The 24,336-nt window shown below is 49.1% G+C and overlaps 1 protein-coding gene across 1 annotated transcript in view; it reads right to left on the bottom strand.

The window, feature by feature from the left end:
• The window catches only part of CACNA1F (calcium voltage-gated channel subunit alpha1 F), a 291,317-nt gene that overhangs the window by 33,251 nt on the left and 233,730 nt on the right, over positions 1–24,336 (bottom strand). Inside the window, exons 36-41 of the mRNA XM_086940156.1 lie at positions 24,174–24,333; positions 17,094–17,221; positions 14,925–15,021; positions 9,461–9,563; positions 2,635–2,736; positions 2,000–2,130 (exon numbers count right to left, since the gene is read on the bottom strand). Coding sequence (XP_086796282.1) covers positions 2,000–2,130; positions 2,635–2,736; positions 9,461–9,563; positions 14,925–15,021; positions 17,094–17,221; positions 24,174–24,333 — 721 coding nt within the window. The remainder of the gene's footprint in view (positions 1–1,999; positions 2,131–2,634; positions 2,737–9,460; positions 9,564–14,924; positions 15,022–17,093; positions 17,222–24,173; positions 24,334–24,336) is intronic.

Genomic DNA, 24,336 nt, shown 5'->3' with positions numbered 1-24,336 from the left:
ACGAGAGAGAGAGGAGGCCAACGAGAGAGAGGAGGCCAACGAGAGAGACAGGAGGCCAACGAGAGAGAGGAGGCCAACCAGAGAGAGAGGAGGCCAACGAGAGAGACAGGAGGCCAATGAGAGAGAGGAGGCCAACAAGAAAGAGAGGAGGCCAACGAGTGAGAGCAGAGGCCAACGAGAGAGAGAGAGAGGAGGCCAACGAGAGAGAGAGGAGGCCAACCAGAGAGAGGAGGCCAACCAGAGAGAGGAGGCCAACCAGAGAGAGAGGAGGCCAATGAGAGAGAGAGGAGGCCAACGAGAGAGAGAGGAGGCCAACGAGAGAGAGAGGAGGCCAACGAGTGAGAGCAGAGGCCAACGAGAGAGAGAGGAGGCCAACAAGAGAGAGAGGAGGCTAACAAGAGAGAGAGGAGGCCATCCAGAGAGAGGAGGTCAACCAGAGAGAGAGAGGAGGCCAACGAGTGAGAGAGGAGGCCAACGAGAGAGAGAGAGGAGGCCAACGAGAGAGAGAGAGGAGGCCAACGAGAGAGAGAGAAGGCCATCAAGAGAGAGAGGAGCCAACAAGAGAAATAGGAGGCCAACTAGAGAGAGCGAAAAAGCCAACAAGAGAGAGAGAAGGCCAACAAAAGAGAGGAGGCCAACGAGAGAGCGAGAGGAGGCCAACGAGAGAGAGAGAAGGCCAATGAGAGAGAGGAGACCAACGACAGAGGAGGCTAATGAGAGAGAGAGAGAAGGCCAACGAGAGAGAGGAGACCAACGAGAGAAAGAGGAGGCCAACGAGAGAGAGAGATGACCAACAAGAGAGAGAGAAGGCCAACGAGAGAGAGGAGGCCAACGACAGCGGAGGCTAATGAGAGAGAGAGAGAAGGCCAACGAGAGAGAGGAGGCCAACGAAAGAGGAGGTCAATGAGAGAGAGAGGAGGCCAACGAGAGAAATAGGAGGCCAACTAGAGAGAGCGAGAAAACCAACGAGAGAGAGAGGAGGCCAACCAGAGAGAGGAGGCCAACCAGAGAGAGAGGAGGCCAACGAGAGAGAGAGGAGGCCAACGAGAGAGAGAGGAGGCCAACGAGTGAGAGTGGAGGCCAACGAGAGAGAGAGGAGGCCAACGAGAGAGAGAGGAGGTCAACGAGTGAGAGCAGAGGCCAACGAGAGAGAGAGGAGGCCAACGAGAGAGAGAGGAGGTCAACGAGTGAGAGCAGAGGCCAACGAGAGAGAGAGGATGCCAACAAGAGAGAGAGGAGGCCAACCAGAGAGAGGAGGTCAACCAGAGAGAGAGAGGAGGCCAACGAGTGAGAGAGGAGGCCAACGAGAGAGAGAGAGGAGGCCAACGAGAGAGAGAGGAGGCTAACGAGAGAGAGAGAAGGCCATAGAGAGAGAGAGGAGCCAACAAGAGAAATAGGAGGCCAACTAGAGAGAGCGAAAAAGCCAACGAGAGAAAGAGAAGGCCAACGAAAGAGAGGAGGCCAATGAGAGAGCGAGAGGAGGCCAACGAGAGAGAGAGAAGGCCAATGAGAGAGAGAGAAGACCAACGAGAGAAAGAGGAGGCCAACGAGAGAGAGAGAAGACCAACAAGAGAGAGAGAAGGCCAACGAGAGAGAGGAGGCCAACGAAAGAGGAGGCCAACGACAGAGGAGGCTAATGAGAGAGAGGAGGCCAATGAGAGAGCGAGAGGAGGCCAACGAGAGAGAGAGAAGGCCAACGAGAGAGAGAGAAGACCAACAAGAGAGAGAGAAGGCCAACGAGAGAGAGGAGGCCAACGAAAGAGGAGGCCAACGACAGAGGAGGCTAATGAGAGAGAGGAGGCCAATGAGAGAGAGAGAGAAGGCCAAAGAGAGAGAGGAGGCCAACGAAAGAGGAGGTCAATGAGAGAAAGAGGAAGCCAACGAGAGAGAGGAGGCCAACGAAAGAGGAGGTCAAAGAGAGAGATTGCTACGAACCAGAGAAGAAGAGAAATAACAAGAAGGAATGAGATGGCCACAGGTGTCTGCGTACGCTTCTCACCTGCAGAGTGGTGGAGTTGCTTGGTAGCATTTCTGATCCCAGAAGCCCCTTCTCCTTCCGCCGACGGAACTTCCGGAAGTAATCCTGGATCAGGAAAGTGGCATAGAACTTCCCTACAGTCACCTCCTCTTCTGTGGGCATAAATGATACGATGGGGAGAGAAGTGTGAGCAGTGCAGACTCTGAATCATCACAGCACACATAGGGGCATCACCTGGCAGCGGGTAGAGCAACAGAACCTGGGGAGATACAGAGGGAAGAAGGAACGCGGCCGAGGGAAACCCCAGGAACCAGCAAAACAACAAAGGATAACCCCAGTGGATGCAGCAGAAAAACAAAGCTAAACAATGCATGCAAATCCCATGGGGTGGAGTAACACAGCCCAGGAAACCCCATGGCACATGTATTCAATAGAGCTTAGGTTGCATGACATTGTATGAATGTAGACATGAATGGATTAGTATGATTGAGCTGTTTCTTTTTATTTTTGTCAAATGATTATCAATAAAATAATTGTTGTACTTCTCTACAGTGGGGGATCACCTCATCCAATATATAGGGGGCATAGTTTCAGGGACATACCTTCAGGGGGGGGATCACCTCAAAGATATAGGGGGCATAGTTTCAGGGACATACCTTCGGGCGGGGGGATCACCTCATCCAAGATCTTTTGCTTGGTTCGCTTCCAGATCTTCTTGATCACGGCTCGTAGTTCCTCATTTGCAGCCTCCAGGTTTCCTGTTGGGCCAGAGAAGGGACATCAGTAAGGAAGCGAACAGCCCTCCTGACAGAGGTGCTCCCATGTTTGAAGCCGCACCAGGGCCCTCGAAGAGTCAATTCCAAGAACCAGACAGTAACATGCTGCAGTCGCTGCTATTTCAGAAGTTAGCCCTATATTGCTGTACCTGTGCCATGATACTCCAGACCTGGTACTCAGCGCCTAGTGCTATTGTATGGCAGCGGCACTACACAGCCCTTCCAATGCACTCCAGCTGTCACCAGCCGTGCTCTGGACCCACACCAATCGACACAAACGCTACCTGCATTCACGCGGCCGGGCTCAGCTCCGCCGCAGCACCAACAGCTAAGGGCCGGGCCTTGCTCCGCCTGTCTCCCGGCCGGGCTTGGCTCCGCCGGGGCCACCCCTCCCACCAATCGACCACTGCATCTCAAGCAGTCGCAGCTTTGCCTTTTAAAATAAAATGGGATTTATGAAAACTTAGGAAATGTAGGACAGGAAAAATAATGAACAACACCCAGAACAAAGGGATCAGAGGCCTCCTTAGGGCACCGTAGCAACAACAGCATCTGGGCACAGGAAGTATGTTATGTTATGTTATGTTATGTTATGTTAAGGTGAGCTTATAAAGCGCTCTGTCACAGTGGGTTTCCTGGCGCTGATCTGGTGCTGAGGGGGGCAAGGGAGATTAGCTAGATTGTGGGAAGAGCCATGTTTTTAAAGATTTGCCAAATTGAATGAGTGAATTGGAGGATTTAAGCAGGGGAGGGAGAGAGTTCCAGAATTTAGGGGCCAAATGTGCGAATCTCCGGCCTCCGGATCTGCAGAGTTTGATAGAGGGGACAACCAGGAGGTGGAGGTGAGAAGATCTGAGGTTACGTGAAGGGCAGTAGGGACTGATAAGGGATTTCAGGAAGGCAGGGCAGGGACCGGTTAAAGATTTGAAGGTGAGGCAGCCGATCTTGAAGGCTACCCTCGAAATGACAGGAAGCCAATGCAATTTGGTAAGAAGAGGTTTAGCGGATTGCCATTTCGGGATCCCGAAGGCCAGTCTCGCCGCTTGGTTCTGGACGATCTGTAATCTGAAGAGAAAGGTCTTAGGCAGACCGTGGTAGATAGAGTTCGAGAAATCCAGGCGGGAGAGGAGTATGAGGAGATCTCACTGGTCCTCGTCACACCAGGATCTCAGGAGTCTTCGTCACACCAGGTTCTTAGTGGTCTTCATTACAACAGGGTTTCAGCGGACTTCGCCACACAGTGGTCTCAGAAGTCATTGTCACACAGGGGTCTCAAAAGTCTCCGTCGCACTGAGGACTCGGCGGTCTTTGTTGCGCCGGGTTCTCAGCGGCTTCATCATACCGGGGTCACAGAGGTCTTGGTCACACCAGGGTCTCAGAGGATTTCACCACACTGGGGTCTCAACAGTCTTCATCACACAGGGGTCTCAAGGATGATCATCACACAGAGGTCTCCGCAGTCTCCTTTGCACCAGGGTTTCAGCTGTCTTCATCGTTTCGAGGCCTCAGCAGTCTTCGTCGTACCAGGGTCACAGTAGTCTTCGTCACCCCAGGGTCTCCACGGTCTGTGTCACACCGGGGTCACAGAGGCCTTGTTCACACCAGGGTTTCCGTTACCTTACCTCACAATCGATGGACCAATGGTGCAGGCACACGCTGCGATGCATCACGTGACCACTGGCCTTATTTACCGGCCTAAGCTGAGACAACTAGGTGGGCCAGAACGAAGGCTGCCAGGAAACTGTCAAAAATGTCACAATGCTCGAAAATGATGAACCCCCTTGACGCGGTTGGCATGGAGTTGAAACAGCTCTATACTAAGGAAGGCCCATCTGACACCAAGGCACCTGTATTCTGCCATCCCCAGCACCGTGCTACCGGGTAGGAACCAAACAATGCCCTCGTGTGCTGGGAGAATTCAAAACAAAGCCAGCCAGTCCGCCATTGGATTGTGGATCGGCCGCTATAGGTGTTTTACATGAACCTGCTGCCGTCCTGATACTGGGAGAAGACCCAGTGGTTATTTGTAAACACGGCTGGGCAGCCTGTGCCATCTTGGCAGAATGGAGCCTGCCAGGCTCTACGGTCGCCTGCGGATTCCATAATCACGATCATATTCAATAGTTTAAGGGTGTGCCGCACTCCACCTATGAAGACGGCCTCATGCACCAACTGCAGCCTGCTCTTGGTGGGCGACTGGAGCCTGCCCTCAGTGCCCATGCAGAAGGCTGGAACAGTGAATACCCGCATGTTAGCGGCTAGAGGTCTCGCAGCACGACTTGAAGGAGAAGAGCCTGTGCAGTGCTTCTGGAGAGCTAGGCCAGACTCGCAGCACGGCTTGAAGGAGCTTCTGGTGAGTCGGGGCAGACTCGCAGCACGGCTTGAAGGAGCCTCTGGTGAGTCGGGGCAGACTCGCAGCACGGCTTGAAGGAGCCTCTGGTGAGTCGGGGCAGACTCGCAGCACGGCTTGAAGGAGGCTCTGGTGAGTCAGGCCAGACTCGCAGCACGGCTTGAAGGAGCTAGTGGTGAGTCGGGGCAGACTCGCAGCACGGCTTGAAGGAGCCTCTGGTGAGTCGGGGCAGACTCGCAGCACAGCTTGAAGGAGCCTCTGGTGAGTCGGGGCAGACTCGCAGCATGGCTTGAAGGAGCCTCTGGTGAGTCGGGGCAGACTCGCAGCACGGCTTGAAGGAGCCTCTGGTGAGTCGGGGCAGACTCGCAGCACGGCTTGAAGGAGCCTCTGGTGAGTCGGGGCAGACTCGCAGCACGGCTTGAAGGAGGCTCTGGTGAGTCGGGGCAGACTCGCAGCACGGCTTGAAGGAGCTTCTGGTGAGTCGGGGCAGACTCGCAGCACGGCTTGAAGGAGCCTCTGGTGAGTCGGGGCAGACTCGCAGCACGGCTTGAAGGAGGCTCTGGTGAGTCAGGCCAGACTCGCAGCACGGCTTGAAAGACATACACATACATACACACACACATGCCCTCAGCTAAGGGTACCCTAACCCCTCATAACATCTGTAAGGAAATGCCTCTTTTGTGTGGTCACCCGACAGTTTTGTAACCAGGCTGCCGGTTTTTATACTGTGAGAGTGCACTGGGGCCGGCTAACCAGACTTCACCGCAAGTGCCCTGTCCTTAAACCATGAAGGTTCGATTGGCTTGTACTCAATTGGCATAGGCTAACTAACTTGTAAGAGCCTAGTATATGGTACCAGAGTACCCAGGACCTGTAAGTTAGAGCATACCCCAGGGACTGCAGCCCTTGTTGTGCCACCTTGAGTGAGACAAAGGTAAAACATGGCTCCCACTCCGCCACTACGGGCTAGAAGGGCCGTTTTAAACTGCTAACTGGACTTTGTTATTTAAAGCAACGGCAAAGCCAATTCTTCCCTTCTTAATATATGTGTCTCCCCTAAGGCAGTCCTATCGAGCCCTAATGGCAGGATGCTGTGAATTAACAAGTGGAACATGTGTTTTACAGGTTCCAACAGTAAAAACCTGGACTGACATTTTTACTGTGGAAAAGGCTGGTAGCCCCATTGGCGAGTGAACTGTTACAGGCCACCACTGCAGCCGTGCTGACTTGCGACTACTACATTTGTTACTATAAGGTATCAAACAACTTGCAGAATTAAGCACATATTCATACCCAAATCAAAATTATTGTAACTTGTTGCAGTGTGCAACTTTTACAAAGTTGTTGTCCAAAGTTACCTGTGCCCGTCTATGTTGGCACATGGGGTCTGTCCCTGAGACAGACAGATTTCTGCCCTCCTGGGGAGACGTGCAAGTGACTCCCAGGAAAGGACACCAAAAAAGCCTATGTGGGGGAGAAGTGTTGCTTCTCCCTGGCGAGTTTCAAAGAGGAAGCCGCCTTTCAAGGGCAAATGGTGAACGCTTAGGAGATGGGATGCTCTTTTGCTGAGGCAGACAGGCTGGCTCTAAGGAAGAAGAGGCAGAAACCAGTTGTCAGACCAGTTTATTAGGGCCGTGTAGCCCCCTTGGTGGCCACACCGCTGGTTTGGGCTAAGGAACTCTACACGACAAGAGAGGGGGTCTGCCATCTTGCGAGTGGGCTGAGTGGAGAATTCCAGAATAGCCAGATGCCGCACTTCACAGGAAGTGGTCATCAGGAGGGAGGGAACCTGGTAGCAGATTGATTACTGGCTGCATCCACCATGAGCGCATTTCCTGGGTATAAAAAGGGCACCCCTGGCACCCAGAACTCAAAACTCGATGAACTGGAGAAGAGGACTGAAGAAGGACTGGCCTGCTGCAGGGGGACCGGTGAAGAAAGGCTGGACCGGCGTACACTGCACCTACTGAACCTGGTGATTGGCAAAGAAGGGTCTGTGCCGCTGTGTCCTGCTCATGGAAAAGACCACTCCTGGGCCCAGCCCAAGCAACCAACTCCAAGGGTCCTTTGGCCGACCTGCTGTCCGCAGCAAAGGGTCACAACAGCTGAAGAAGCCAGTTGGGGCTGGTTGATGGCCAGGGTCTTCTATTTGCACCTCCTCACGGCTTTGCAGCGCCAGGGACCAAGAACTGAAGACCAAAGTTGACCCTCAGTCCGCGGAACCCAGTGGTGTCGGCAGAGTGCAGCGTGGTCGGCCAGAAGGCAAGTTATAGCCCAAGGAAGGATTCCGCTGTGACTCAATAGTGGGTGACCAGGAGATCAGTGACGAGTGGGCATCTGCCAGGCTCCAGAGGCCCTCGACGGACACCGATCCTTGTGGCCAGGACCGCCTCATGAAGCCAGAGGAGTGGCTACAGGAAAATCCTGCTAACCGCATCCCACCCACAACACCCTTGAGCATCTTCAGCCTCCTGCATCCCTTGCATCAGGACCACTCCCATAATTCCCCCCCGACACCGGCTCAACATCCACAGCGTCCTTGAGCATCTTCAGCATCCTGCATCCCTTGCATCAGGACCACTCCCATGATTTCCCCCGACACCGGCTCAGTATCCACAGCATCCTTGAGCATCTTCGGCATCCTTCATCCCTCGCATCAGGACCACTCCCATGATTCCCCCGACACCGGCTCAGTATCCACAGCATCTTTGAGCATCTTCAGCATCCTGCATCCCTGGCATCAGGACCATTTCCATGATTCCCCCCGACACCAGCTCAGCATCCACAGGATCCTTGAGAATCTTCAGCATCCTGTATCCCTCGCATCAGGACCACTCCCATGATTCCCACCCGACACTGGCTCAGCATCTTTGAGCATCTTCAGCATCCTGCATCCCTCGTATCAGGACCATTTCCATGATGCCCCCCGACACCAGCTCAGCGTCCACAGCGTCCTTGAGCATCTTCAGCATCCTGCATCCCTTGCATCAGGACCACTTCCATAGACCTCTATTGCAAGGGGATACAGCGCTGGAACTGACTGAAGACGGCGCGTTTCCTGGAGGTGACTGTCCGTGAGGGCTTTGCTGGTCTCCGTGACAGTCTCCCTGTTGGAGTTGGTCACTCAAAGTAACTGCATCGATATTTACCCAAGTTGTTCTTGAAAAAGTGTCTAAGTGTCAAATTCATTGAATATTCCAATGCTGGTTTGTGGTTAAGTGACACGTGCATATTTACTGCACCTTGGAAATGCTGCATCTCCGGAACGCTCCAGTGGATCTTTTTTGTTTTGGTGTCTAAAATTATATAAAAATGCGGTCTATTTTTATGAAGTGTTGCCAGATTTCCTGAGTCTCGTGTGTATTTCTCCTTCGATTGTTATGGTGGTGTTTAAATGCTTTACGTTTGTTCCTTTGTGTAAGCCTTGGTGCTCAGAGTCACAGCTTCCCAGGGTTGAGCTGAGGATTCACAAACAAAACCTACTGGCCCTAAGGGGGTTGGATTGATGTCGAGTTCTGCCATGCCTTAACTGAGATGATTCCCGAGTCCAAGAGTGAAATCACTCTCTCTCACACTCCCCTGCTTCCCCCAGTTCCCTGTCGTAGGTGGTAATTCCGCATTGACCACCTGCGTCGGTATTCAGGGACCGCAGCGGTATTTAACGGTGCACACATCCAGGACCTGATGCACAGTGGACCACTCTGAGTCCTCCAGTTTCCCAACTGGGGCAAGCAAAATCCTGCAGTGTCTAAAATCAGAGGATGAAGCCAATCTTCACCTTGGAACGATGGGCACACAACAGCCTGCCGACAGATACCGTCATAGCCTTCCGGTCACTGCTCAAAGCTAACTGAACATGGTCCACTCTGCCCGTCACGTCCCGCAGAGAAATCCATATTTCAGGGGTGATAAATTGGCACATTAAGTCTTTCCCTCTAGAATCCGCTTGCAGCATCTTTGAAGTCACTGACGGCCTTCTGAGGAGGAGCACATATTCAGAGGGTGCCAAAGACCCTCTTCTTCCAATAAGCGTATCCCTCTATTCCCCCACCGGAGGCTTATATACGTTTGTCCACTACAGATATGTCAGAAATGTACACCATTTTAGAGCGGCTTCTACGGACACATGCAGCCCGTGCTTCAGCCGTCCCTGCAGTTTACTGGGGGGTCTGACATGTCCCGCTCCAAGGTTCCAGCCCCCTTGGATGATGACTGTTGGGCACAGAACGTCTCGCCCTGATGTACCCCAAGTCATTGGGACACCCCCCAAGGTTCCCGTTGATAGAGAGACCTCACCCCTTGCTCTCCATGTTCCCCAATCCTTTATCCCCCTTCCTGGGGCTGGCCATGTCTTACCGTCAGTCTTGATCCGGAGTGAGGTCCGCACCAACGCAAACAGCGTGGCATTGTAGGTGACGGTGCCGTCCGAGTTCAAGGGCATGTTCATGGCCACCAGGCGCTAAAGAGAAGAGACGAGAGCACATTACACCCCAGGACAGGCAGCCTCAAATACACAGACAGGGAAAGTGCCCCATTCCACAGGAAAGTGGCACAGAGACAGGCAAGCATCCCATGCCCCAGGGCAGAGGGCACCAAGTGGAGCGCATTGGGAAACCCTCTGATCTTAGGGCAACAACAGCAGCGTGAGGCTGAATACACTCCAGGGTAGAGGGCACCCATGCCCAGGACAGAAACACTCACAGCTGGAAGGGGAGGTCAGTTTATGACTTTTGCTTTAGGGTAAGTGGACGATGCCCCTTGGTGGAGGGCACACAACAGAGGCCAAGGGAAGGACCATCAAGGGGCAGTGGGAAGAGGCTGCAGGGCAGAGGAAAGAGAACAACACGGCCTTGGACAGAGACAACAGACCCTCTGGATAAACGAAGAGCTTGCTCAAACTTAGGATAGGTTAGGCGCTTTCCCACCCTCAGGAAAAGTTATAGGTTCAGTCATCCTCAAGACGAGAAATAAGTAAATCACCTGTAACTAGAACGCTGCAAGGTTAGTACCTTTCATAGGTTCATGCCTCAACACTTTACTGTCATCGGGCTGGGAACCCTTGGCACTCTACTGTGGAAAAGCAGTCTTTCTACTGCCTTCATTAATACTGAACATCATAGACCCCAAACAACCTACCCACCTCATCAAACAACCTGTCCTCTGCTAGAGATGGAGAGGAGGGAGCATGACCAACACCCCTCCCCTGAGACCCCAACTGACAGCTTTTCAAAGCCCTGACAACAGACAGGTTTGCCTGATAGGCAGAACAAGTGTGTGACCTCTAAACTGAACTTAAGGCATCCTATGGCATTTGAGGAATGTAAAGATCTTTCAGCTGCAGTTTTTGACTCTGAAAAAAATGCACAAAGTTCTATTTGTGTCTAAAGTCGAATGTTGAAGGTACTTTCGGAATGAATGTTTCCTGTGTGTCATGCAAAGAAAGGTTCCTTGCATGAAGGTGCTTGTGACCCACTCACTCTTCGGCTGAAATGATGGCCGACAGAAAGGGCGCTTGCCAGGAGACATGCTGGATATTAGCTTTATGGGGGGATTCAAAGGGTGGATGCATTAAGGCTTTAAAACTGTTTTCAATTGTCACTCTGGTGCCAGTCTCGGCACGGAGGAAAGATCCTAAAAAGTCCCAACATAACTCCTTCAGTATTCACCAGAAAAAAAGTACAAATTGTTTGGTTTCCTTAAAAAGCTGGAAATTACAGCAGGACGCACCTTTATAGAAGTAGGCTTCGAAGATACATCGAGAATTCATAACACAACATTGTGAGTGGGTCGAACGATTGTCGCTTGGCCCACAAGACAGATCATTTCCTCTTGGATTTATAGGCGTTGACTGCAGAAGATGCTCTTGCAGGTTCTAGAAACAGTCTACAATCCTTTGGAGTCGGACGGAGTCCAAATTCTATGTCTTGATCGGCCATGCTGTCAATGTGAACGATTGAGGTTTATCATTTTACCAGCATTTCTTGACAGCAGACATGGCCTGATATTACCTGGACCGCCGTTTATGCTGACATGTTCCTCAGGTCTACATACTAACGTCGGTGGGGCCAAGCGAGAGCCTTCGATAGAGCTGTGCGTCATTCCATCTTCAACTTGCGAATGGCTCTTGGAATCAGAGTTATTGGGGGCAAGGCATATATGGCTTTCTCTGCCCGGCTGGGCAGTCCATTGCAAATACATTTCCAGTTGACCCTGGACATAGCCACATGCTGGCAAATCTTCTGCGTTTGCAGTTTTTCTCTGTCGCAAACATGTCCCAATGCGGAGCTCTCCATTTGTGACATATGAGAAGCAGCTGGTTGTCGTCTAGCTGCCACTCATGAATATCTGAGATTTGCTGACTCAACCGATCCGCTGTAGCACTGTGCACTTCCGGAACTCGTTCCACTGATGTCTACATTGAGGTGAATGGCCATTCCCTCAATTTTTGGGCTTCCTCTGAAAGCATATGAGATGTGGCTCCTTCCTGCTTCAGCATATGAAACATATCCATGGCGTTGTCTGCTTGAATCCTGACATGGGCATCGCGTACCAGTAATAAGAAATCCTTCAACGCCAGTCTTATTAGTCTTAGATCTAGAACATTTCTATGCATGATACACGCAATCGTTGGCCATGGTCCATGCGCCTTCAATCCTCCAGGGCAAGCGCCTCATCCCATAAGGCATGCATCTCTCGTTAAAAGCAGCTGGGGCTTCTTTGGGTTCAACGGTTGGCCTTTGAAAATGTCAATTTATGATCACCACGTGAGCATCTTTTTCATAGGAGAGATCACGCGTAGAAGACCATTCCAATCTTCTGATATTTGCTGCCAGTGTGTACTTAGTTGCTCCTGAATAATCCTCATGCGCAATCGACAATGAGGCATCAGAAGACCTTGTCCCCAAGAACGCGTCCAGCATTCTGACAGTGAGGGTGTATCTTGTCTGTAAAGACACAGACTGCTGAATCAGTTTCTCTTCTATTTCCTGTGATGGGTGTGGCAGATCTCCATCCGTGACAATGTTCGTTCCAAAAAACATGAGATTCATTTTTGGTCCTAAGTGTGATTTTTTGTTGTTGATTTCTTATCTTAACAGAAATGTCTTTTCTTTATCTTGTTGGTAGAATGCAATGTGTGGTTGTAAGTGCTGTCGCATTTGACGCCTTCATTAATGTTTCAGATGTTCCGCATATTTTCCTTCCCAACGAGTCCATCCTTTTGCTCTCTTCGTCTGGTGGGCGGTAGAAGTAGGAACAATTGTATGTGATTTTCGAGCTACAACTACAATCACTGAATATGGTCTAGAACCTTGCCTTAAAAAGGGAGTCTTGTCTGGGTGGAAAGTACTTCTTTAGGAGTCTGGAAGGCTCAGATCTAATTGATGCAGGCGTCAAGAATAACTGCATTACTGGCTCTAAAAGACCTGGGACAAAAGGCAGTGGAGATCTAGAAGAGGTTCTTTGGTGTAAAGTCTCAAAGATGACTTACGTTGAAGTAGTCGTGGTGGGCATCGTGAAGTTCAATTTTGTAGCCCCTCCCACTAATACATCATTAAAGGTGGAGAGATTGTGTACTGGAGATACTCTAGCAGGAGGAGCGTTAGTTAAGGTTGTAGCGTAATAGTGTTTAGAAGATTGTGAGGTGGTTGAAGGAAAATATCTCCTATAGTGAGCTTGGGACCGTACCTATCTTCTGTCTGATCGCGTTGACTGAGAAGAGGCAGATCTTGAAGCAGATGGTCTTTTAGATCTAGTTCTAGATCTAGAGCGAGGTCCGTGCCTTCAACTCAGTGACCTCTATCTCCTGGAGGGGATGTCTGTCTGACTGGAGACAGAGCGGAAACAGCTTCTCCTAAGAGTTTCGGAGATGAGACTGGCCCAGGAAATAGCGAGAAAGAAAGGGGTGTCTCCGGCGCGTTCCTTGAGATCGAATATGTTCGAGAGTATCCAGACCAGGAGTGCCCGTCTTCTCTTACTTAAGCTTTGCAACCATCATGGTGGGAAGTGGATTGACGGAAAGCTAGATCTTGACATCACAGATGTGTGTTTTGACGGTGACTGAGGCGACAGTGAAGTTTTTGACGTCGACAGAGGACTCAATGTAGACGGAAAATGCTTTACTGCAGGCGGCGGTGTCTTTGGTGTAGACAGTGGCTGCTTCAATGTAGACCTTGGAGGTGTCTTTGACCTAGACAGGGGAAGTCCTGTCGTCAATGGGAGTTGCATTGCGGTTCATGGCGGTGTCTTTGACGTCGACTGTGGACACCTCAACCTCGATCTTGGTAATTTCGTCAACAGAGGGGGACTTGAAGTCGATGGCAGTGGTCTTGCCATCAATGGAGGGGTTCTCGACATTAACTCGTGCCTTGATGTCGAGGACTATGTGATGTCGAATGGAGCCACAGTGCTGACTTTGATGGATTACCTGTCGACAGCGGACAGGTCGGCAGGTCCTTGATGTCATGGTCTTCGACATCATACTTCTCAACATAGAATGGGACCGATATCTCTTCCCTTGATGCCTTCTTTCCATTGATCTGCCTCTAGGGACGTCATTGGAGCCTGAGGAAAGGGCTCTAGTTGCAGACTGACCTTCACCATGCCTTCTTAAGGAGCCTGCAGTCTTGTCCTGTTGTTTTTCTTGTTCTGTTGTTTTTCTTGCTGTTTCTCCTGTAGTCCATGCAGTTTGATGTTTTTTGTATCTCTCATTGTTATTCTGGAGAGTGTTTACAGTGTCTGCATGGATTAGGAGGGTGATCTTCTGGAAGGCGGTGGATACAGACTCTGTGTGGATCTATTTGAGGCATCTTCTTTCCTCAGGATGGTCATTTCTCAAAAAGTGAAGGTAACTTTGACAAAAAAATCAGCTCTTTTGGTCAGAATTTTTTTTTAAATTACTCTAATCCTAAAAGGACGCTGAGTAAAAACCTGAAAATAAGTTTTCATAAATCTTATCTCTGGATATTTTCCAAAAAAGGCAGATCTCACTTCCCCAGGATTCAGTGTCCTGGCGCTGGAAAAATGAACTCACTTACCTGTCACCTGGAGGGCATGATGGGATACTGAGGGTACAGTGAGGTTCTTAAAGGCACAGTGCCAGTTGCATTAGCTGAATGCAGGAAATATCCTTTACTCCGCATGCGTTACAGCACATGTCATTACCCCACATTTTTTACCCCGCAAAAAGCTTTACAACGCAGGGCTTTACACCGCAAACCATTACAATGCATTTCCCATTACAACGCCCCAGTGGAGTTAGAATAGTAAATTGCGTTGCAATTTACAATGCGTTGTAATGGATGCGTTGTAAAGGCCTGCGTTGTAAAAGTTTTTGTGGAGTAAAATACTCCGGGTAATGGCACATACAGCGAAAGTGTCCTATTCGCTGAATGTATTACTTGCAGCCTATTGGCTAATTCTGTCCTCCATTTATTTTCCTTTTAAAGAAAGCTTGTGAAAGGTTTTCTGTATTCACCTCCGTTCCATGGTGACTTATGAAACTAGATGCTTCTTTATTAAAATGAAAACAAAATGTGGACTTCTTAGCCTGTTTATAGGCTGCAATTGTTGTGAGTGTAAATCATTTTCTAGATAGTTGTATGTATACATATATACATTTTTTTAAGTGCTCCAAGGTCCCTTGGAGCACTGGGCGTGTGGGCGGGACTATTCAGTGCTTATGACTATTGATGAGGATTCCCTGGAAGAGAAGCTAGGCGCTCGCCCACCCCTCATAATACTTAGGGAACAAGAAACATTTGCTTGACACGCAAGTATAGGTGAACAAAGGCAGAAGAGTGATCTCTGGACTCCAACTCACCTTACAAGCCACCCTATGAGGGCAAAGCTTTCCGAAGCCCAGTGGAGGTTGGATTCGGCGCAGCAGGGTCACTACATCCAGATGCTTAATACGGCCTCTAGGAGAGAGAAAAGGCATTCAGGGACAGGGAGGAGTGAGTGACTAACACTGCCCACCACGTTACATCAGGGTTAGTTCCCTCACCTGCCCACCCCACAACCTGCCCACAGCACCACGTAATGACCAAAAGGTACCCACACCCGCTCATACCCGTCAGGTCAATGCATCGATCCTACTCACAACATCACCGAGGCGCAGGCTCAAGTGTACATCCGTGCTCTCAGCACCAGCAATGGAGAAGTTACCACTCCTACCAAGAGCAGCTACATGGAGGCCGGGGTCGACCTTTAACCCCATTGCGTTGCTGGCATCTACACTCATAGCCAAATATCTAGCGCTGCCTGCCTACATCAGCACCCAGATACCAGTGCTCAGGTCCGTCTATCAAACTGCTAACTGAACAAACCTCCACTCGGCCAAGTATCCACCTCTGCACACACCCCTAGCCAGGGTTAAGAGTCCATCACTGTCCGGGGTCCAAGACTTTGAGTAGAGAATTACTGAGAACATCTTACTAGGAGTAGTTTCTAGCAGGGCAGAGTTCATTCACTGTGACTATCCCTGGTTGGTAGATCTCACCTACTTCAAGTATTACTGGATGCACAGATTCAACTTACTACAAGTTTAAGTGGATGTGCAGATCTCACTTAACACAAGCATTACTATCTGAGCAGACCTTACTTACCGTGAGCCATTTTCAGGCAGGCACACCACACATTTTGTGAGCAGTGCGCATTAAGTAGATCTCAGCTCACTTTGAATAACTACCAATTTAGCTGATCTCCCTTGCTTTGTTTAGATAGATGATGGACATTTCTGACAGCGGGTCTGTGGTTACCAAGTGGATCTTCCTTGATGTGAATAGTAATGACTGGGGAGATCTTACTCCTGTGTACGTTGCGTAGCACTTATGTGTGCCTATTTTCACAATTTTCCTAAACAATTGCATTTATGCAATCTCAGGCTTGCAGTGACATAGTTTGTGCAATCTTCAGCATACACACAAGACATGAAGCTCTTCCCTAGAGGTCACGCGGGTGTAATTGTCCCTACACCAGCTTCAATGCTGTAGTATCATATCCCTCACTACTTTTAGCTTCACGCTAAGGTGCAGCTACAAACAGACACAAGCACAACTCTGGATCCTACATATGACTTATAAACATTACCTATATAGGCCACACGACGGACACACGCTCTTCCATCCATCGTACTCCCATGGAAAAGCATGCTACTCATCACCCAATGCACTTCAGGACTTTACAATGGGTAGGAAGCGCTGTACATGGTACTCGTTGGAAGGCAACAGTCGAGGGGATCTCACCTTAAATACAGTTAACTGGAAGATCTCATTCTGAGAAGTTGCGATCAGGTGTAATAGGAAGGCAGTAAGAGCTGAACGGATCACACTTACTTTGAGCAGTACAGGGTGGGTGAATCTCACTTACTTTAATAATATGGGTCTGATGGTGAAGTTTGGGTGACATGAGGTGCACAAATTTCACTTTGAGTAGTGTGGGTTTGGAGGTAAGGGTTTGGTCGGATCTCATTGAGAAGTGCATGTTTAGTGGTACACGTTGGTTGAATTTTCCTGAGTAGTGTGGGTTCGGTGGTACAGGTTGGTTGGATCTCACTCAGTACTGTGGGTTTAAGGGTACAGTTTAGCTGCATCTTACTGAGTAGTGTTAATTTAGTAGTACAGATTGGTAGGAACCTACTAAGTAGTGTGGGTTTGGTGGTATAGTTTTTTTGGGTTTCAGTTAGTTAATGGGGTTTGGTAGAACAGGTTGGTTGGATAGTACTGAGTAGTGTAGGTTTGGTTATAGGGGTTGGTAGTATCTCACTGAGTAGTCCGGGTTTGGTGGCACAGGTTGGTTGGATTTTACTGAGTAGTGTGGGTATGGGGGTACTAGTTAGTTGTATCTTACAGTAGTGTGGATTTGGGGGTACAGGTTGGTTGGATTTCACTGTGTAGTGCGGGTTTGGAGGTACAGGTTTGTTTGGATCTCACTAAGTAGTGTGGGTTCGGTGTGCATGTTAGGTGGTACACAATAACTGGATCTCACTTACTTGGCCTCCGGATCATATTCAGACCAGATCCTCTTGAACTCATCCAGGTGATGCGGACCCAGAATTGACCAATCACGTGTGAGGTAATCAAAGTTATCCATAATGACCGCCACAAAGAGGTTAATGATCTGTGAGGACGAAGGGGGTACCAGAGGGGAGGAGAAAGAGGATGAAGGAGGCCACAGCAAATGGTGGGGGGGAAGAGGTGAAGGAAGGTGGGACCAGCCAGAAAAAGGACGGACACCGAGAGAAAGAATGTGGGTCACCACAGAAAGTGGGAGGGGGACGCGAAGCAACATTAAAGGAAGTAGGTGAGCCAAAGGGGAGTGTGTAAGAGTCAAGAGGAGAGAGAGGAGAAGAAGAGAAGAAGAGAGAGAGAAGGGAAGAAGGAGACACCAGAAAGGAGCAAGGAGGAACCACAAGGCAGTAATGCAGAAAAAAGTGTCGAAAAAGGAGGAGGAACAGAACATAGAATGAGGATCCAAATGAAATCAAAACAAGAACAGGCGTGAGACATACAAGGCCAAGGGAAAGATAGGGGAAAAAAGAGGGGTTAAAAGTGGAGGAAGAAGGTAACAGCAAGGGGATGTAAGAGAGAGGAAGAAAGTACCAAAGAGGAGGAAGGAAAAGCACAGTGGAGGAAGTAGGGAACACAGAGAAAGGAAGTAGGGCAACAGGGAAGGAAGAGACCAACACACAGGAGGGAGAAGAAAACAGAATGGGAAAAAGAGAGGTTGAGAGTAGTGAATACCAAATACGTGCAGGTGTGAGAGAGACAGGATTGAGAAATATCATAAGCAATACTAAAGAAAGTTATCAGTGAGGTGTCGGTTAGTGAGATGTTGGTCAGTGATGGGTCAGTCAGAAAGAAGTCAGTCCGTAAGGTGTCATTAAAAAAGTAAGATGTCCCTCAGTGAGATGCTGGTAAGCGGGAATCTGTAAGGTTGTGTGTGAGGAGTTGGCCCCTTGGGATCCTTCAGTGAGATGGCTGTCAGAAGGAGTGTGTCCGTGAGGAGCCAGTGTGAGGAGTTGGTCTGTGGTCAGCCTTCAGTGAGACGTTAGTCAGTGTAAGTCTGTCACCAATGAACCGGTGTGTGAGGAGTTAGTCTGTGGGAGTCTTGTGAGTGAGGAACCAGTCTGTGAGGAGTTAGTCTGTGGCAGTCTGTGAGTGAGGAACCAGTCTGTGAGGAGTTGGTCTGTGGTTGTCCTTCCGTGAGATGTCTGTCAGTGAGCTAGGACCATAGCTCATCTGTCCACACCACTCTTCCGTAGTTACCAATAGATGTTTGGCTCATCTACAAAAGAGCTTCAGTGGAGCAGCAAACACCGTCCAGCAGCTCCCTGCATTACTTGGCCCAACATTCTACAATTTAAGGGTGCTTCACCGACTGCTGCACGTAGGGGCGCTCATTCTTGAAATATCAGCACTCAAGTAACACCGCACTCTCTGGCTGTTCCCCAAAAAGGAGGAACATCCTCCCCCAGAACTTTGTACATCTTTGTCTCACACATTGTAAAGAAAATGTATAAAAGATTCCTTTTTGAAAAATACAAATGTTCCAGCTCTATCTGAATAAGCGTGTTATGTACTTAGAATTTCTTGTTTTCACTCTATAGTTCTTGGTTGTATATCACTATATTGTATATCACTATACACACACATTCAATCTCTTTCACTGAAAAAAAGCAGGGTTAAAGAGACGTTACAGTTAGGTGAAAATGTCAGCTAAAGCATTCTGTTTTAAATTAACAAAGCCATTGAAATTCATCAGTTATAGATATCTGAAGTAAAAACTTGTGACATAAAGTAACTATAACTCATTTCCTCACAAATATCAAGTGTGTATTTGATTAATTCACTCTATGCAATGTTATAATAAAAGTGGTTGTCATAAAAAAATGTAATACATTTTTATTTAAACAAAAAATTATCAGAGTCTTTAAGTCTTTTTTTAACGTTCTTCAGCCCACAAAATGCAGTGATAAAAACACCCACCAGAGGGCCCTGCACTCCAGCTGAGAGCATAGATCTCCAGCTAGGAGTGCTTTAAAAAATCAGGTAAGCTCCCTGTGATCATGGATTTCATGACCCAGGCGTCTCACTGTTTTTTCAAGCAGCCCTCCCTCCCTTCCCCACCTGAAATGTTCATACAAATGCTTGGTGGTGTCCCGGCCCTTTCTATTGGCACCACAAGAATATAACAAATGCATATACCATGACCGGAGGCTCCTTACAAGTAGCCTCATTGGCCACATAGGAGCCAGCAACACCTTTTTTGTATTTTGTTTTTTAAATCATTGGGGTGCCCTGGTGCCCGTCCAGTGCAAAAATATTTTAATACCATGCATAAAGCCATTCCCCAACCGCACACGGCTGAAGGAGGGGGGTAGGCACCAGGGCCTTAAGCTTCCCAAGACTAATAAAGCCCATCAGATCCTCGGACCCCCTGGATTTATACTTTTTAAAGGGGAAGTAGGCGTAGGCCAAGCGCCCGAGCCTTATTAGGCTCTGGAGATTCCATCCCTAGGGCCTTTTTAGGTCTCGCACCTGGCGACGCAGCGCAAAGTGCTATCGCCAGCGAGACCTATTGTCGCTGACTTGGCTCTCAAGGGAGACAGGAGATGGACACGCGCAGGCCGGACTGGAAATGTGAACGCGCCGCGCACATCTCCTCTCCCCCTTGGGAGGCAAGTCAGCATGCAGTTTCACTTTCACTTTTGTGAAAACTCGCCCCATCGTTGGAGTGGCCCTTGCAGGCCCGCTCAGTAAATAAACATTGGCACTGTGCCTTCATCGGCACAAATGAAGATTCCTCCAAACTCACCCGGTGTGGTGGCTGGCTGCGGCGCGGTACTGGAGCACTCCAGCTCCTCCAAATTTCTGGCAGCACGATGCGGGGCTTCCTCCTTAGGCATGGGAGCCCCGGACTGCTATCTGCTGCTTTCCCGGGACTTCAGCTCCCGCACTTCACTTCCTCCCTGGCACCGAGGCTCCCTCTTCATCACGGGAGCCCCGGAAGAGGCAGGCGCTGTCTACAGAGGCCGCACGCGCGAGCCGCAGGGCACACAAAAGTAACATGTACCGCGCATGTGCGGCAGCCATCCCCCTTCCAGGTCTCCTCCCCACCTGGATGGGAGCTGTGCCGGCTTTCTCTTTTGCCGTTCCCTGCCTCCCGAGCCTGAGACGGGGCTGTGAGCTGCTTGTGGCGTATCCCGATTGTGATGATGTACAGGGTCTAGTAGTTGGGATGGGAGGAGTCTAGGGGTTGGGGGAAGAGGAGGAGCACAGACAGGAAAGGGGCAGTTAGAGTAGGGACAGGGACATGCATGGAAGCAGTTAATAAAGCTCCTATAATCAAGAGATATTTGTCTGTCATCATTGAGGCTAAGACACGACAACGATGTTTGGTATATCCTCATTATGGTGACTAGAAAGCTGTTTGGGTTCATATTACATCAGGCTACCACACATTCGAAGGCACAGTCTTTGTGGATGCCCTCTGCATGTTAATTCTGTGCCATGAACGAGGGGTAGCCTTGCTCATTTGTAATTCTGGGGGGATGCACCATATGAAAAACCAGGACAGCACTAACTATAAACCATGATTTATGTAACCTGACTTCCAGAATTTGGGTGTCAACAAAAAAGGTCATTAATCCTCCTCTAACCAAGATTCGCATTTATAAAGCTCAACTGACCTGGTCTCTTTCTCTGTGTGGACCCAATACACATCTGTAGGCTGAAATGAACCTACTTCTGCACACTTCATAACTGCGTCATGAAAGTGATTCTCATCAGCCTCTCTTCAACAAAAACACTTACATCGTTTGGACGACCTGCTCTCTGGGCCTTGCGTTGTTTTAATTAAATCATTACTACGGATCCCAGAATTCAAGGCAGGAATCTGGACGGGGTGAGTAGCCCCTGGGAATGGGGGGGTGTCTACGAAGACTTTATAACAAGCGTCACCCAAAAGAGCATTCAAATCTCCACAAAGGCACAGCCTGCGCCATAAATGCTACATGTATTCATGGCGCAACACAGGCGAGTAATAAGACTAAAAAGATTTAAAATATGTCACAAGAAGCAGACCGCAGAACCCCCCAGAGGCTTCTAAGACGTTGCATGGAACCAGGAGGCAACTGGGCAAATGAAAACATTCAGGAAGGGATGTGTTGTGGAGGGCGGTGTCATAGTACTCTGTGATCGGCTGACAAGGCATATCGGAGCCACTGCACCCGGCATGTTTTCACTTCATTTTTCTATTCACACCGGTTTTCTAGAAGTGGTGCCTCAGTTCAGAAGCTCTTGGTTGTGTGTTTCGTAAAATGATTTCCGCGTTCCGTACATAGAATGCTGCTCTTTGCTCAAGATCTCACATTTGCGAGAGTTTAAGCTATTGGCATTGCAAGTGACAATGGCTTTTACTTCTGTTTTAAAAAACAACACAAAAATTAGAGGCATTGCCATTTACAATGCCAATAGCTCAAACTCGAGCAAATGCGAGACCTATTGCATTGCAAATGCTTGTTTTTATGAATGGGGAGGGGGGCCGCACAGCCCCCCCCAAGCCTCTGGAGGCCCTGGAGATACTATCCCCCAGGGCCGTACATATAAGTTAAAAGGGGAGCGGAGGGAGTGCGGCCTCCCTCCCCAAGTCTCTGCAGGCCCTGGAGACCCAATCCCCCCACAGGCCTTTTTATTTTTATTAAAGGGTAGGGGGCTTTCGCCCTTTAGGCCCCTAAGAATGAATGGGGAGTTATTCCTTATTTGCGATTAGCAATTTGCTAATCGCAAATAAGGAATGTGTAGGAATTGCAATTTATTTAGCGATTCCTACATGAATCCCGTTTTTGCAAGTCCTTAATAGCGATTCCTTAATAATCGCTATTAAGGACTCGCAAAAAGGGACTATGATGAATCTAGCTGTATATCCCTGAGTCCTGTAATGACTGCCAGCACCATTTTTCTTATGCTGCTGGAAGCCAATTAGAGATGCTGCTCCAGCGGTAGTCTAAATAACTTAGGAGTGTAATGGCCGAAGGGAAATAAAGCTCCGTGGGGCAATCAGAATGCTCTATTTTTAAACTGGCACTCCTGCAATAGTTTCTCGACCGTTCAGATATACAATTATTTTTCAACCTTAATTTCCCAAAATTTACTGAACAGATTTACACCAAATCACAAAAAGCACAATCTGTGGACCAAGATCTAGCTTCCTGCCAAACTTGGTGAAATTCCGTTCAGCAGTTTTGGCTGTAACTCGCCCTAAAGAAGTGTATGGAAAATGCAAAGGGATTTTGTGTTTTGGGACTCCCTTTTCTTATCCCTGGCTTGACAGATCACCCCAATACTCTCCATGCACAAACTAGTCAAAAAGTAGCACCTTTTCTGAAAGTTTTGTGGGGATTTGTCAAACGGTGCCAAAGTTATTAGCAACATAAAAGAGCTTTTCCTATCGAGCAGCTGACCTAACTATAACTACCTCGTGGCGACTGCCACCAGGTAATATCCACTAAAATATTTGTTCTGGTAACTATAACTCATGTCCTACGGTTACTATAACTTATGGCAGCGCATGCACCATTTTCTAATCAATAATTTCATTGCAAATGTTACAGTGATATTATCAATGTCATGGAAGATGTAATGAGTGAAGTAATATCTGAGGTGATTACCAGTGCAGTAGGGCATGAGTTAAAGTTACCAGAGCTAACTATAACTGGTAAGTTTCAATGTTTTTTTGAGTTTAAAACGTTACGTTGTCACTAAAATTCGTACCTAACTATAACGTCCCTTTATTCTTTACTTTTTTCAGTGAATTTCTATGGTCTTTTTTACTGCTAAGCTAGATATTATTATACCTAACTATAACATCACTTTAACCTTTGTTATTTTTCAACGTAAAGTAAGTTTGTATTACCATATGTAAAGTCAACCCCTGGCAGTGCGTGGCGAGGGGTAGGTTGCAGGCCCTGGCCAATGGCCAGGTCCTGCATCCAAACCCCGTAAACTGCTATCACCTGCTGCACACAGCCTTCTGCCCGGTCAATTATTGATGAGAAAACTGTGCATGGCAGGGTTGCGAGTTATGGTTACCTTAGGGCATGAGTTATAGTTACTTGAGCGCAATAGTTTGCCATTATCTGTTGCAGGTCTTTACCGGGCTTATAGTAATCTTAAGAACTGATTCCTCTTTCTGGAAATATGGATCGAAACAACAATCATACTGAGGGTCATATCGTCAGGGCTTATCATAAGGGCGTTTATGGTACGGTCAGTGCTGGTCAAAGACATCATAACCTGCCAGGTTTCCTCGATCTTACAAACACGGAGCTATGATGTATGACTCCTCCTCATGAGCCTCTTGACATTTTACCATCAACTGGGTCTGTTTACGGGCTGGTCCAGAAGTTCCCACACCCTCTGACTCCTCGGTATCTAGACTCCTGGGTGGTGGTTGCATCAGTGCCTTGCCTAGCCGGGCATGCTTCAGTAGCAGGAATGCGGCAGCTCCTTTCTTATACATCAGTTTCTTGAGGGCTTTTGAGGATATCTCACTTAAGGAGACGGCATCCACGGCGTCACCAGCAGAGGAGTCTAGGGATATTGATATTTTATCGCAAGCGATGCCCTCAGGGAAGGGGTCAGTGAGACCTCAAGGCCCTCCAGGCTAGCGATGTCCTAAAGGGAACGGGTCAGTGAGACCTCAAGGCCCTCAACGCTAGCGATGCCCTCAGGGAAGGGATCAGTCCTAAGGGAAGGGGTCAGTGAGACCTCAAGGCCCTCCAGGCTAGCAATGCTCTCAAGGAGGGGGTCAGAGACACCTCAAGGCCCTCCAGGCTAGCGATGCCCTCAGGGAAGGGGCCAGTGAGACCTCAAGGCCCTCAACGCTAGCGATGCCCTCAGGGAAGGGGTCAGTGAGGCCTCAAGGTCCTCAACGCTAGCGATGTCCTAAGGGAAGGGGCCAGTGAGACCTCAAGGCCCTCAACGCTAGCGATGCCCTCAGGGAAGGGGTCAGTGAGACCTCAAGGCCCTCCACTCTAGCGATGCCCTGAAAAGCTGATGCCCAGACTCACCAGGAAGGCGCAGAGCATGAAGAAGCTGATGAAATAAACAATGGCAAAGTTGCTTCCACAGGTGAACTCCTCCCCCGGTGCGTAGTCCGACTCGGGGTCACAGCGTTTACCTGGGAGGCTCGCCAGCATGATCTCCTGCCACGCCTCACCTGTGGCACACCTG

This window comes from Lissotriton vulgaris, chromosome 10 (genome assembly GCF_964263255.1).
Source record: "Lissotriton vulgaris chromosome 10, aLisVul1.2, whole genome shotgun sequence".
Taxonomy (NCBI): Eukaryota; Metazoa; Chordata; class Amphibia; order Caudata; family Salamandridae; genus Lissotriton; species Lissotriton vulgaris.
Note: the sequence above shows the minus strand (reverse complement) of the source record. Positions and strands in the feature narration are given on the sequence as shown.